Source organism: Sminthopsis crassicaudata, chromosome 4 (assembly GCF_048593235.1).
Source record: "Sminthopsis crassicaudata isolate SCR6 chromosome 4, ASM4859323v1, whole genome shotgun sequence".
In the NCBI taxonomy this organism is placed as follows: Eukaryota; Metazoa; Chordata; class Mammalia; order Dasyuromorphia; family Dasyuridae; genus Sminthopsis; species Sminthopsis crassicaudata.
Window position 1 is genome coordinate 114,979,977 of NC_133620.1, and position 12,982 is coordinate 114,992,958.

The 12,982-nt window shown below is 35.3% G+C and overlaps 1 protein-coding gene across 1 annotated transcript in view; it reads left to right on the forward strand.

Moving 5' to 3' along the window:
* Positions 1–205: 205 nt before the first annotated feature.
* The window catches only part of RRP15 (ribosomal RNA processing 15 homolog), a 50,171-nt gene continuing 37,394 nt past the window's right edge, over positions 206–12,982 (forward strand). Inside the window, exon 1 of the mRNA XM_074309187.1 lies at positions 206–386. Within this exon, the coding sequence (XP_074165288.1) occupies positions 239–386 (148 nt within the window). The 5' untranslated portion in view covers positions 206–238. The remainder of the gene's footprint in view (positions 387–12,982) is intronic.

The window sequence follows — 12,982 nt, forward strand, 5'->3', positions numbered from 1 at the left end:
GGGTGGGGGTGGGGGTGGGGGTGGGGCAGATGACGTATTCTTGTTTAGCTTCTTAGAGCCAGAAATCTTTAAGTTAGAGCTGTGTATTAAGTTGACTTTGGGCGCAGCCGCACTTTTCTTCTTTCGTCCCGCGCGTCTCCGGAACCCAAGTCCTGAAGCCTGAGGTTCCACAGCGTCCGGAACGAGTAAGTGCAGGCACTCACTTCCGCCGAGGGAGGAACTTCCGCTCGGGCAAAAAATGGCGGCTTCTGTTTCGGACTCACGTGTTGGTGTTGGGAAGAAGCAGAAAAAGTTGCGGAAGAGGAAAAGAATGAAGATGGTAGAGATGGCTTTGTCTTCGGAGTCGGAGCCGGAGCAGGAGGAAGACGGTGTCCTCGGCCGCCGCGGTAACGGGGCGGCTTGAAGGGAGCGGGGACAGGGTCCGGGAGACTGGGCAGAAGAGCGCGAGAGAGAACTATATGTAGGGGTCCCAGGCTTGGAGACCTCCGAAAGTGGGGAAAAGGAATGATAATAGAAAAAAAAAAAGGGAGGATAACCTGTTATGATGGCATTGAGATTCCAACTTTGGGAGCACCAGCGGGAGGTCCTGGAAGAAATAGCTCTAACTCCAGCAATTATTTCGTTAATTGGGGTAGTCCGACCGCTGTGGGCCTGGCATTGGAAAGATCTGAGTTCAAATCCAACCTCAGACGCTGATTAGCTAGGTGACTCCAGAGGAACCGCTTAACCCGTCTCAAACTGTTGTATTTTAAATGGGAATTATTAATAATAGCCCCCCTCCCCCCCTTCCCTTTCTGTCTCGCAGAGTTCCTCTCTTTAAAGCAGGGGTTCTCAAACTATGGCCCATGGGCCAGATGCGGCCCGGCAAATGGGCTGAGGACGGAGACAGAGTGTGAGCTTTTGTTTTTACTATAGTCCCGCCCTCACACTGTGAGGGACTGAGAACTCCTGTGCTAAACCAATACAAAGAGCATAGACAGTCCTTTTTCTCATGGAGTTTACTTTTTCATGGTAAAGAAATGGTAACTAAGAGGTACTTTGGTCTGGAGAATTGTCTCTATAGGGGAGTGTATTGACAAACCCCATCCTGCTCCAGGGGCAGTGATTTGGTCTTCTTTGTAGTTAATATGTTCACATGGACTCACCATGTATAAAGTAGAATTGTGTTCTCCACATCTAGTCAATTCTCAAATTTTGTTCTTAGCTCCATATTTCTGATATGCATCTACTCTTTACCAAAAGTTACTGCTCTTCAGGCCCTTATGTTTTATTCCTGAACCACAGCATTTGCCTCCTCATTGGTCTTCCTGTCCCACTTCAATTTATCTTCTATATATTTGCCAAAATGATTTTCCTAAAGTACAAATTGGGCCGTGTTATCAGTGAACTCCAGAATCAAGGGTTAGAAGCTCCTTCTCTGAGTGGGAAACTAAAGCACTTTGCTAAGCTCTAGAAATTCAGAATAAGATAGTCCCTTCTTTCACAGTCCACATTCAAATACTAAAAGGGCATGTGGGAAGTATCAACTTTAGCCCCATTTGTCTTTAGGGTATACTAGCAAGTAAGTTAGGTGACAAAACATTTTCATTTAGATGGTTCAGTAAAACTATTTGTTTAGTGTAATGTTCTGTCGTCTCTCAATTTGCCATCGTTCTCTGGGAGGAGATCTTTTGGGGAAGCAGCCTTGGCTTTAGTTCTGTCAGAATCTCTCCAGCCAGCTTCAGTCTCTAGCTCCCTCTAAATCCAAAGCCTCCAGTCAGCACGAAGGTAGAATCTCGAATCCTCTTCTTCCTGAATCCTGGCTCTGAATCTCCTCCAGCTTCTCTGAAGTTCTCTACAGAAGTCTTGTCCTTAACCCAATCCAGACTGTGTTCTTCAAGACTGCTCTGCCCACTCAAGGTTGTCTCCTTTTATCCTCCCAGAGAATGGGCTTGTGGGTACTCCAGGGGCTTGTGGGAACTACTTACAACCAATGAGCTAGCTTCTTTAAAGGTGTTAATTCCTTCAAAGGAATAAACTCCTTTCAGAATTCTAAAGGTGTGAACTCTGAGCTAGAGAATTGTTAAGTACCATGCTAAATTAGACAACCGAGTTAGCACCTAGTAATCCAAACAGTTTAGCTTTTAAAACTCTTCACAAACTGACTCCATCCTATCTTTTCAGCTACTACCCAGCCAAATTGGCCTTGTTGCTGTTCCTGACCTGTTTCTCCATCTGTGTTGTATCTTTTATGTATTAATAATGTGTATGTAAAGTTTTCAGTTACTAGACACATATCCTACTGAAGTCAGGGACAAAAGAGAAAGGTCCATTATACCCCAGAATATTAATAGCAGCACTTTTTTGTGCTTTGTGGCAAAGAACTGGAAACAAAGTAGGTACCTATTGATTGGGAAATGACTAAATGAGTTGTGATATGTGAATATAATGGAATATTTTCTGTGCTATAAGAAATGATGAATATGTTTATGGAAAGTGGAAAGAAGGAGTATGAAGTGAATTAAGCAGAACTAGTAAAACTATAAATAATAACTCAATGATGTAAATGGAGAGAGCAGTAAAGCATTTAAAACTGAATGACCCACAAAGTAAAAATGAGAAGGCACTTTTTCCTGCTTCTTTGTTGTGATGGGAAGATGGTGGAGAAGGATACTGCATGTGATGTCAGACCTTTTCAGCATATTGGTTAGTTTTGCTCAACATTTTCTTTTTTTTTTTTTTTTATAATAGCTTTTTATTTTCAAAATAAATATAAAGATAGTTTTCAACATTCACCCTTGCAAAACCTTTTGCTGCAAATTTTTCTCCCTCCCCCACCCTTTCCCAATACAGCAAATAATTCAATATATGTTAAACATGTTCAATTCTTCTATACATATTTTCACATTTATCATGCTGCACAAGAAAAATCAGATCAAAAAGGGGAAAAAAATAAGAAAAAAACAAAAACAACAAAAAAAGGTAAAAAATACTATGTTGTGATCCACACTCAGTCCCCATGAACCTTTCTTTGAGTGCAGATGGCTCTCTCCATTATTGGAATTGCCTGAATCACCTATTGTTGAAGAGCCATGTCCAGAATTGATCATCTCATAATCTTCTTGTTATATACAATGTTCTCTTGGTTCTACTCACTTCACTCAGCATCAGTTCATGTAAGTCTCTCCAGGCCTCTCTGAAATCATCCTGCTGTTTCTTATAGAACTATATTATTCCATAACATTCATATACCATAATTTATTTAGCCATTCCCAACTGGTGAACATCACTCAATTTCCATGAACTTTTTCTTTCTAAAAACAGTTCTTTAGTATAAGGAATGATTCTCTAGAGTTAGATTGGGAAGCGATATGCAGATGATATAACAAAAAATCATCCAAAAGAAAATGTAATCTGCTTTAGGACAAGAAGCTATTTCACTTTTGTCTTTGTATCTGAAGACCCTAACAGTGGCCTAGTATACATTTGGTACTTATTAAGTACTTATTGATTAATTGAATACTTCTATTATGAGTTATATGAGCTAGAGAAATACTTAGTTTCTCTGTTAGTTTATTTAAATTATAAGAAGAATGTGAATGTCCTATTATGTCTTACTTGAATGTTATGAGTAATATTCATTTATATGAATTTTTAAAAATGGAGACATCAGCTAGAATTTTTTTCCCCCTAAGGCAACTGGGGTTAAGTGACCTGCCCAGGGTCACAGAGCTAGGAAATGTTAAGTGTCTGAGGTCAGATTTGAACTCAGGTCCTCCTGACTTCAGGGCTGGTACTCAATCCACTGCGCCAACTAGCTTCCCCCACAACACCTAGAATTTAAAATAAAAAATTAATAAGAAGGGAATCAAAATAACTTTTTACTGTATTTCATTTTTAGTTCATGCCAGATGTTAATTTTGGAACAATCAAAATCTTGCTTGCTGTTGTTTTCTAGTTTTCTGACTTTGTACCTTCTGCTCTCTCCTTTATTTTCCTGTGAAATTTTGCAATGATTTATCAAACATTTATTGAGAATAAGAAGAGTTTGTTAAAGCTGGTTGTATAAGTGATCCTGAGTTCTTGAAGCTGATTCTTCAGTGAAATTCAACTTCTGGCAAGTCCAACCATGCTGGAATTTTTTTCAAGTACAGGCCCAGTGATGGACTGTATTTCTGTTTTTCTAGGATCAGCGTAGCTAAGTTTGAAGAGGCTTGTCATCAGGTTGACTGGAGAGTGATAAATTTGAATTCTTGAAGATCATCTTCCTAAGCTGTATTGAGCTTGCAATTTGTGTTGCTAAAGGGGAGCACTACATTGACAAAACTTCGAATACCCGAAATGTTGACGTAAGAAGAGGTGGCAGAGGTGAGGCTTCTCCCCCTCCCACCACTCTCTCTAGACAGAATTGAAAACTAAGACATGCTTGAGGTCTTAAAAAAATATGGGAACCATGGGTCTATTTGAGGATCAAAACCCCAGCTCATTAAAAATTACATCAAGTTTCATTATCATAAAGTGTCTTCTCATATTTTATCCTTTAATCTTTCTGATCCTATTCTATTACTAGCAAGTCCCAGTACTTGTCTCATTATCAGGACCAATTAGATTTTATTTTACTTTACTTTTTGCTCTTGCTACCTATCCCTTTTGTCCTTGGCCCAATTTTTTTTTTTTAAATAAAGCTTTTTATTTTCAAAACACATGCATAGATAGTTTTCAACATTCACTTTTGCAAAACCTTGTGTTCCAAATTTTTTTCCTTCCCTCTCTTCCCCTAAGCCCAGTATTTCAATATGTGTTAAATATGTGTAATTCTTCTATACATATTTCCACAATTATCATGCTGCACAAGAAAAATCAGATCAAAAAGGGGGAAAAAAATGAGAAAGAAAACAAAATGCAAGCAAATAACAAAAAAAGTGAAAGTACTATGTTGTGATTCACACTCAGTCCCCTCACAGTCCTCTCTCTGGGTACAGATGACTCCATCACAAGACAATTAGAATTAGCCTGAATCACCTTGCTGTTGAAAAGAGCCAGGTCTATCAGAATTGATTATCGTATAATCTTATTACTGTATACAGTATTCTCCTGGTTCTACTCACTTCACTTAGCATCAGTTCATGGAAGTCTCTCCAGACCTTTTTAAAGTCATCCTGCTGATTGTTTTTTATAGAACAATAATATTCCATAATATTCATATACCATAACTTATATAGCCATTCTCCAAGTGATGGGCATCTGCTCAGTTTCCAACTCCTTGCCACTACAAAAAGGATTGCTACAAACATTTTCGCATATGCATGTCCTTTCCTCTTTTTTCATGATCCCTTTGGGATACCGGCCCAGTAGAGAGATTTCTGGATCAAAGAGTGTGTACCATTTGATAGCCCTTTGGACATAATTCCATATAGCTCTCCAGAATGGTTGGATCAGTTCATAACTTCACCAACATTGTGTTAAATGTTTTCCAATTTTCCTACATCTCCTCCAACATTACCTTTTTTTTGTCACCTTACTTGGCCCAAATTTTTGAGTTGAGATTCTTTCCTGCCATATTTCAGCAAATGCCATGTAACCCTTTATTTTTTTTTGGGGGGGGGAAGTTTGTAAGCTTTATAAATATACACTATGGCAAAGAAAATAACTTATATGTTATAAAGATAAGTAATCCTGCTCTCATGCCAATTAGAGGAAACTAGGCCTCCTTTCTTAAGTTCCATTTCTTTATTTTTAGAACTTTTCTTTGGTCAATCATTTCATTTCTGTCTGGGTTAGATTTCAGTTCTGTTTAAATTTTGTTTCTGATGGATTCACTTGGGCAAAGTTGTTTTCTTCTTTAGTTCTGAGTGTCTGTTACCATCAATATAGTACTCTGATATCTTTATAATTTAACTTCAAAAAATAATATTCATATATCTTTCTGTCTTTATTGTCTGTTTATCTATGACTGTCATTCTCTCCAGACAAATGCCAGATTTGGAGTGAGAAAGGCCTAGATTCATATTTCATTTTTAATGTTATTTTCTCTGAATCTGTTTCCTCATCTGTGAAAAGGAATAAAATACCAGTAGTACCAAACTCACAGGATTGTTATAAGATTTGGAGAAAGAAAATACATTCATTTAAAGGTATCTGAAAAGCTTTACTTACATTCTCTTTTATGCACCTTATAACAGCTCTGTGAGTTGAAGAAACTGAAGCTCAGATTTTACTCCAGTCTAGCATTCTATCCTTTCAGCCATACTATTCCTTTACTGTCTGGCCTCCAAAAAATTCTACTGTTGTAGGAAAACCCAGGACATGACCTATTTCATCTTCCCATGGAAATTTAATGAACACTTTTAAAGCATCCAATAAGAGGAGGATTATTTGTGTACATGTTTGGTGCTAAATGTTATATAAAGAAAATAATTTTAGGAAAATTGTAATGCTTTTTCTTGGAAATTGCTTCTGGACTTTCTCAGTGAAGTAACCTTCTCTATCTGTATTGTCCTGAACTTTAAGGAACTTGTTTAAAGAGCTATATGACTCTAAGACCCAAATGTCCAAAACAAAACTCTTGATCTTTTTTCTGAAATTATTCCCTTCTATTACTTTTCTATTTCAAGGTGTACTCCCCATCCTTCCAGTTACCCAGAATCAGAATGTAGATATCATGCTCACTTTCTCATCCCATATAGTCAGTCCACCTCCTATGTCAATACATTTCCCTTCCAGCTGCCAAAGTGATCTTGAACTCAAAGTGAATTCAAGTCTAATCATGTCTTCATGTATTCAATGAACTTCAATTACTCCCTTTTACCAAGATCAAATATAAAATATATTTAAAGCTTTTCACAATTATGTCCCTTCTAGCATTCCTAGAGTTCTTATACTTTTATGTTCTTCCATGCACTCTACACTCTATAATGACCAGCCATTCTGTTCTCTGTAAATGATAATTCCTTTTCCTGACTTTGACTCAGTCCTGTTTCATTGGTTGCCCCTTATGTCTGGACTGCTTTCCCTCCTTTTCTACTCCTGGCTTCCTTTAAGGCTCAGTTTAATTTCTACATGAAGTTTTAGCTACTACTCCTTAATTCTAGTGCCTTCCCTCTGTGATAACCTTCCATTTAAATTGTGTGAGTCTAGTATGGACTTATTTGTTTCCATGTTATCTCCCCTATGAGAATGTGAACTTCTTGCAGACATGGGCTGGGTTTGCCTTTCCTTGTTATCCCCAGTTTTTAGCACAGTGCCTGGCATGGTACTTAATACTTGTGGATGTATTAACTTGACTGGGAGGCCAGGTTTCAAAGCTCCTTTCCTAGACTTGAGCCATAGCTGTGTCCTTGATTTGTCATTAATCTCCAAAGCCCCTAAAAATACTAGACATTTTTCAGGATCTTCCCCAGAATTAACTAGCATCTTTTCCTGCTCTTGTAATTAAAATGTGCTTTTCTGTCAATAAGTAGTATTAGAGAAAGCCTGCCTAACTATCTTTTGGTTTTCTGTTTAATTTTTTCATAAAATACATAATTCTGAAAGAGTTTTTAACAACTTACAAAGTTAAAAAAATAAAATAAAAAAAAAAAACAATTGAGGGTAAAGTACATCAAAAATTAGTAAGAAGAACATGGAATAACTTAGTAGCTCCCTTGAAATGGATTAATTGCTATTGTTGGGAATTGAATTTGCTTTAAGTTTCTTGGCCACGGCAAAAAAGGATACTTTTACTTGTATAATGTTTCTGCATTCTGCAGAAATAAGCTTTTTTCCAGAACCAAATCTAAGAAAAATATGATCCCTTGTATAAATGGTGAGAACAGAGTAAATAGTATCTGCCAGGTATAGTTTTATAAAAGACATGCAGAAAGTTCTTGAATTTATAATCTTGTATTCAGCTTCTGTGAAATCTGAGGGAATAATATTAAATTAATAAGCCATCAGTAAACTCAGAAACAAAAAGTTTTAGAGGTCTGTCTCTTTTTGGGTATGCAATTTGTAACATGGTCTTAGAAAAAAGTCATTAAGTGCTGTGCTTTTCTGAAAGATTATGGTTAGACTAGAGAAATGCATTGCCTCTGAGAACAGTAGATTGGGAGTTAAGAAGACTTCGGTTCTAGGTTCAACACAACCCCAACTTCATGCTATGACTGGGCTACTTGCTTGCTTTCAGGGGTCTCATCTGAAAAATGAAGTGATGAAATGATTTTAGAAATTCTGTAAGTCTTAAGACCTTGAGGTCAGTGGAGAGTAGTTGGGTAGCATCTAAATGTTAGTCTAATAGAACCAAAGTTATCATTTGTATTATATTAGTTTAAGAGTTGGACTCATGTTCTTGCTTTAGTTAGAAGACATGACTGGGAAAGATAGAGCTAACATTATCTTCAGAAAAATTTTTATCTTTCAAAATGCGTATGAAAATATCTGTCAAAGATTGCCCATATATTTTGACTTTTAGTATGAAAAAATTAGGGAGGGGTTGAGATATGTGCTACCACCTGACCACTTTTTCCATTAGTATGATTCCTGTGGAATGCCTGGTTTTTAAATAAGACTATATCTTGCTGGACAGAACACTACACCTGGAATTAGAAAGACCCAAGTTCAAATAAGCTTCAGGCATTTACTAGCTGACTTTGGGCAAGTCTCTTAACTTGTGTCTAATTCAATTTGCTTATTTGTAAAATGGGAATAATAATAATAGCACCCACCTTAAAATGTTGTTATGAGAGTGAAATTAGATAGATAATTTTTATATAGCAGCTATATAATGTTACATAAATGCTGATGACTATTATTCCTAAAGTGAAGTAATTTCATTCCCCTTTAGATGACTAGAATGGCTTATTCCTTGAATTTATTTGTGATTGATCATTTGCATCTTGGGAGGATGTCTACCATATACCACTATTTCAGTTTGGGGGCAAATGAAATGCTCCTTTTGAAATAGTCAACTTCTATAACTGCTGCTTTAAATCTGTGACTAACAGACAATTAAACTCCATTATCAAGGCAGGGGAGATTTTTCTTTGTCTTCATAAATAATAGTAATGACTGACATAGAATATTTAAAATTTGCAAAGCACTTTGCATGCATTATTTCATATATTCTATGAGATTTTCCCAGTTGCTCTTTTGCAGAAAGACATCTTAAATTCCTACAATCTCTGTATAGTGTTGCTTGGATATCAAAATGACATCTCTAATTTATACCATGTGAATTCAGGATTGAATATCTCCTTCCTTCTCAACTCTTATTTTGGAATTGTATTATTCTGGAAATCTGAATATATACATTTAGACTATACTGAGATTTTAGAATTGGATCCTTATGAAAAATGTAATAGTTGGGGTACAGTTAATTAAATCTAAGGGGATAATATTTTTGAGTTATGAAGTAACTCATAAGTCAGATGTAGGAAGTTGATGACTTTCTAAAGTTTTAGGCATAATATAAACAATTTAAGGATATACTTTCAGGAAAAAGCAAAAATTCCACTGTTAAACCAGGTGAACTAAAATAGTGGTTATATGATGTCACGCTGTAATTGTTCTTAACCATAACTATAACCTCTGTGGAAAAACTGGGCAGTGGTAATTCCATGTGCTGTGGATAATTAAAAGACTGATGTATTCTGAGTGTACATATGAAAAATGACCATATGCAGTTGACATATCATTTGATAATCATCCACTTAACTGTGTCCCTGTTAGACATTTCTTTGTTTTTGATAAACTTGAAAGCTGTGTTTAAAATGTAAAATACTAGTACATAAATGTGCTTCTTATTAACTGTGGCTTACAGATTCTTTCATATTTTGTGTTGCTTAAAATAGCAAAGAAACATGCCTAAGATATGAATATATCACTGTCCTGTTTGAAAGATTTAGAGGTTTATAGGACAGGCTCCAGGAAACAGACTACTTATGCTATATCTCCTGTAGCTCTGCTCAAACAACATATGTTATGACATCTGAATTTAACATTGTTATCCCTTGGTTTATATTTCTGATTAATTCCATGGGATCTGAATGACTTCATGCTCTTCCAAAGAACAAGCTGAAAATTTAAAGCAGTTATTAACTTTAAACATTTTGAGTTCAGTAGTAATTGACAGAAAAGACCACATAACAAGAGCAGAACAATTTGCTGTTGTGATGGTAGGAGGGGGACTATAGAGTTGTACTTATTATAGATATTTGTAAGTATCGATGTTGTAAAATATCAGTTAGAATATACATGAATGGAGTAGTATTGATGAAATTATTTTGATTATTTAATTATCTTATTTGAATCTCTTAACAGCAGGGTTTTTTAATCCCCTGTTGAAATGCTTTTGTGTGTTTTTTTTGAAGGTTTGATAAACTTTCCTAACGTAGTAAAGAAATTATTGTGAAATAATCAAAATGAGCTGAATTTGCATCCCACCTCAAACAGTTACTAGCTGTCATCCTTAACAAGTCTCTAACCCTGGCCTGCCTCAGTTGCTTTATCTTTTAGGCTCTTTTGCAGTACTGAAAGGTTACAGAAACTCAAAATTGTGAGGGTCCTCAGAGACCATCTTATACTCTTGAAACTAACAATCTAATTTTCTTCTTTCCTTTTTAAAATTAAATTTAACTAAAAGTTTATCGGTTTTGTTGGTTTTTTCACAAAACCAACTCTTAGCTTTATTAATTAATTCAATAGTTTCTTTTTTTCAATTTATTAATCTCGCCTTTTATTTTCAAAATTTCAAATTTGGTATTTAATTGAAGGTTTTTAATTTGTTCTTTTTCTAGCTTTTTAAATTGTAAGTCCAATTCATTGATCTTCTCTTTCTTTACTTTATTCAAGTAAGCATCTAGAGATATAAAATTTCCCCTAATTACTGCTTTGGTTGCATCCTACAAATTTGGGTATGTTTTCTCATTACTGTCATTCTCTTGGATGAAGTTATTGATTGTGTCTATGATTTGTTGTTTGCCCATTCTTTAGGATTAGATTATTTAGTTTCCAATTAATTTTTGGTCTATTTTTCCCTGGTCTTTTATTGGATGTAATTTTTATTGCATCATGATCTAAAAATATATATATATATTTACTTATTTCTGCCTTTTTGCATTTGATTTTGAGGTTTTTATGCCCTAATACATGGTCAATTTTTATTTGGTTCCATGAACTGCCGAGAAAAAAAAATACTCCTTTCTGTCTCCATTCAATTTTCTCCAGAGATCTATCATACCTAACTTTTCTAACATTTTATTTACCTCCTTAACTTCTTTCTTATTTATTTTGTGGTTCGATTTATCTAGTTCTGAAGAGAGCAAGATTGAGATCCCCACTAGTATAGTTTTGCTGTCTATTTCTTCTTGCATCTCTCTTAATTTATCCTCTAGGAATTTGGATGCTATATCACTTGGTGCATATATGTTTAGTATTGATATTGCTTTATTATCTATAATACCCTTAAGCAAAATATTCCTTCCTTATCTCTTTTAATTAGATTTATCTTTGCATTTACTTGATCTGAGTCAACTGCTAATAAAACAGGAATCCCTTGTAGTAGGCCAAATTGCCTTGCTTAAAACCTAGAGATGATGAAACCAGTAATAATAGCTAGCATTTAACAGTGTTTTAAGATTTACAGAGCTCTTCATAAATATTATTTCATTTAAAGGATCAAATCACAACCCTGGGGGGAATCTCAGAGGATGAGGTAAATAGAGTGCACTAAATAGAAAGTGGGATGAGGAGTGTATCCTGGATCAACACATCAAAGACTGAAGATGGGAAATATCAAACAAGCTAGTTTGTATTTTATCCTTGAGGCAAGAGGGAGCCACTGGAACTTCTCAATCAGAGTAGTGACATAATCAGATCTGTTTTTAGGAATATAAATTTGGTAGCCTTGTGAGAAAGTGAATGCTGGGAGACAAGTTGTCCTAATTCTAGTTTTAAGTCTGTGGGCAAGTTAATTCTGTGATAATCCTTCAGATACTTGAATACCACCATCATCTATACTTAGATTCTTTTCTAGGCTAAACTTCCCTAGTTTATTTTTTAAATAGTCTTTGGTATAATTCTATAGCCTTTCACTGTTCTTACTGCTCTGATAACACACTTTTCAGTTTATTAGCTTCCTGAAATTTGCTAAAAACTGGACAATATGTTTAGATGTTATGTTGGAGATGAGAATGTAACCAGCAGTCCTGGACACTATTTTTCTCTTTATGATTATGGGAACATTAGTTTTTTCACTGCCATTTCACATTTGTTGACTCTTTAAGCTTGTATTCCCCTAATCTTTTTTTATAGGAAGTTTTTTTTTTTTTTTTTTTAAATCATGTATTAAGATTTTACATTTTTTTCTCATTAAATTTACTTTAGTTCAGTGCATCAGACTTTCAGAATATTTTAAAGTGACTTTATCATTCAAAGGGTTAATCATTCCCTCCTGATTTTGCATCATTTCTAAATTTGATAAAAATGTGCTGGGTAATGGGTGTCTTTCATTTAGTGCTTTGTCTTGTCCACTTCTTTTTTTTTCCTTATATTCTCTCATTGTCTGTCTGATTAGCTCCCATAGATGTAATTATCATCTCAGTTCAATTGATTCCAGTGTTGCTATGTCCAGCCCTAAATTCTTCTGCATTCTGGTTGCTAGTCTCCAGTTGCTTTTTGGCTGTTTCCAACTGGATGTCCCCAAAACACAACTTAGCACAACCAAAATTTAACTCATTATTTCTGTCCAAGGTGCCACCATTCTTTTAGGTACCCAGGTTCTCAAATCTGTCTTTTCTTTCTTTCCTTGCTCAATATCATGCCACTTATGAAATCTTTTGATTAATTTTGTCACTTTTACTTCTTTTTTTTTTTTTTTTTTTTTTTTTTTTTTTAATTTTTAATTTTATTTTATAATTATAACATTTTTTGACAGTACATATGCATGGGTAATTTTTTACAACATTATCCCTTGCACTTACTTCTATTCAGATTTTTTCCCTTCCTCCCCCAACCCCCTCCCCCTGAT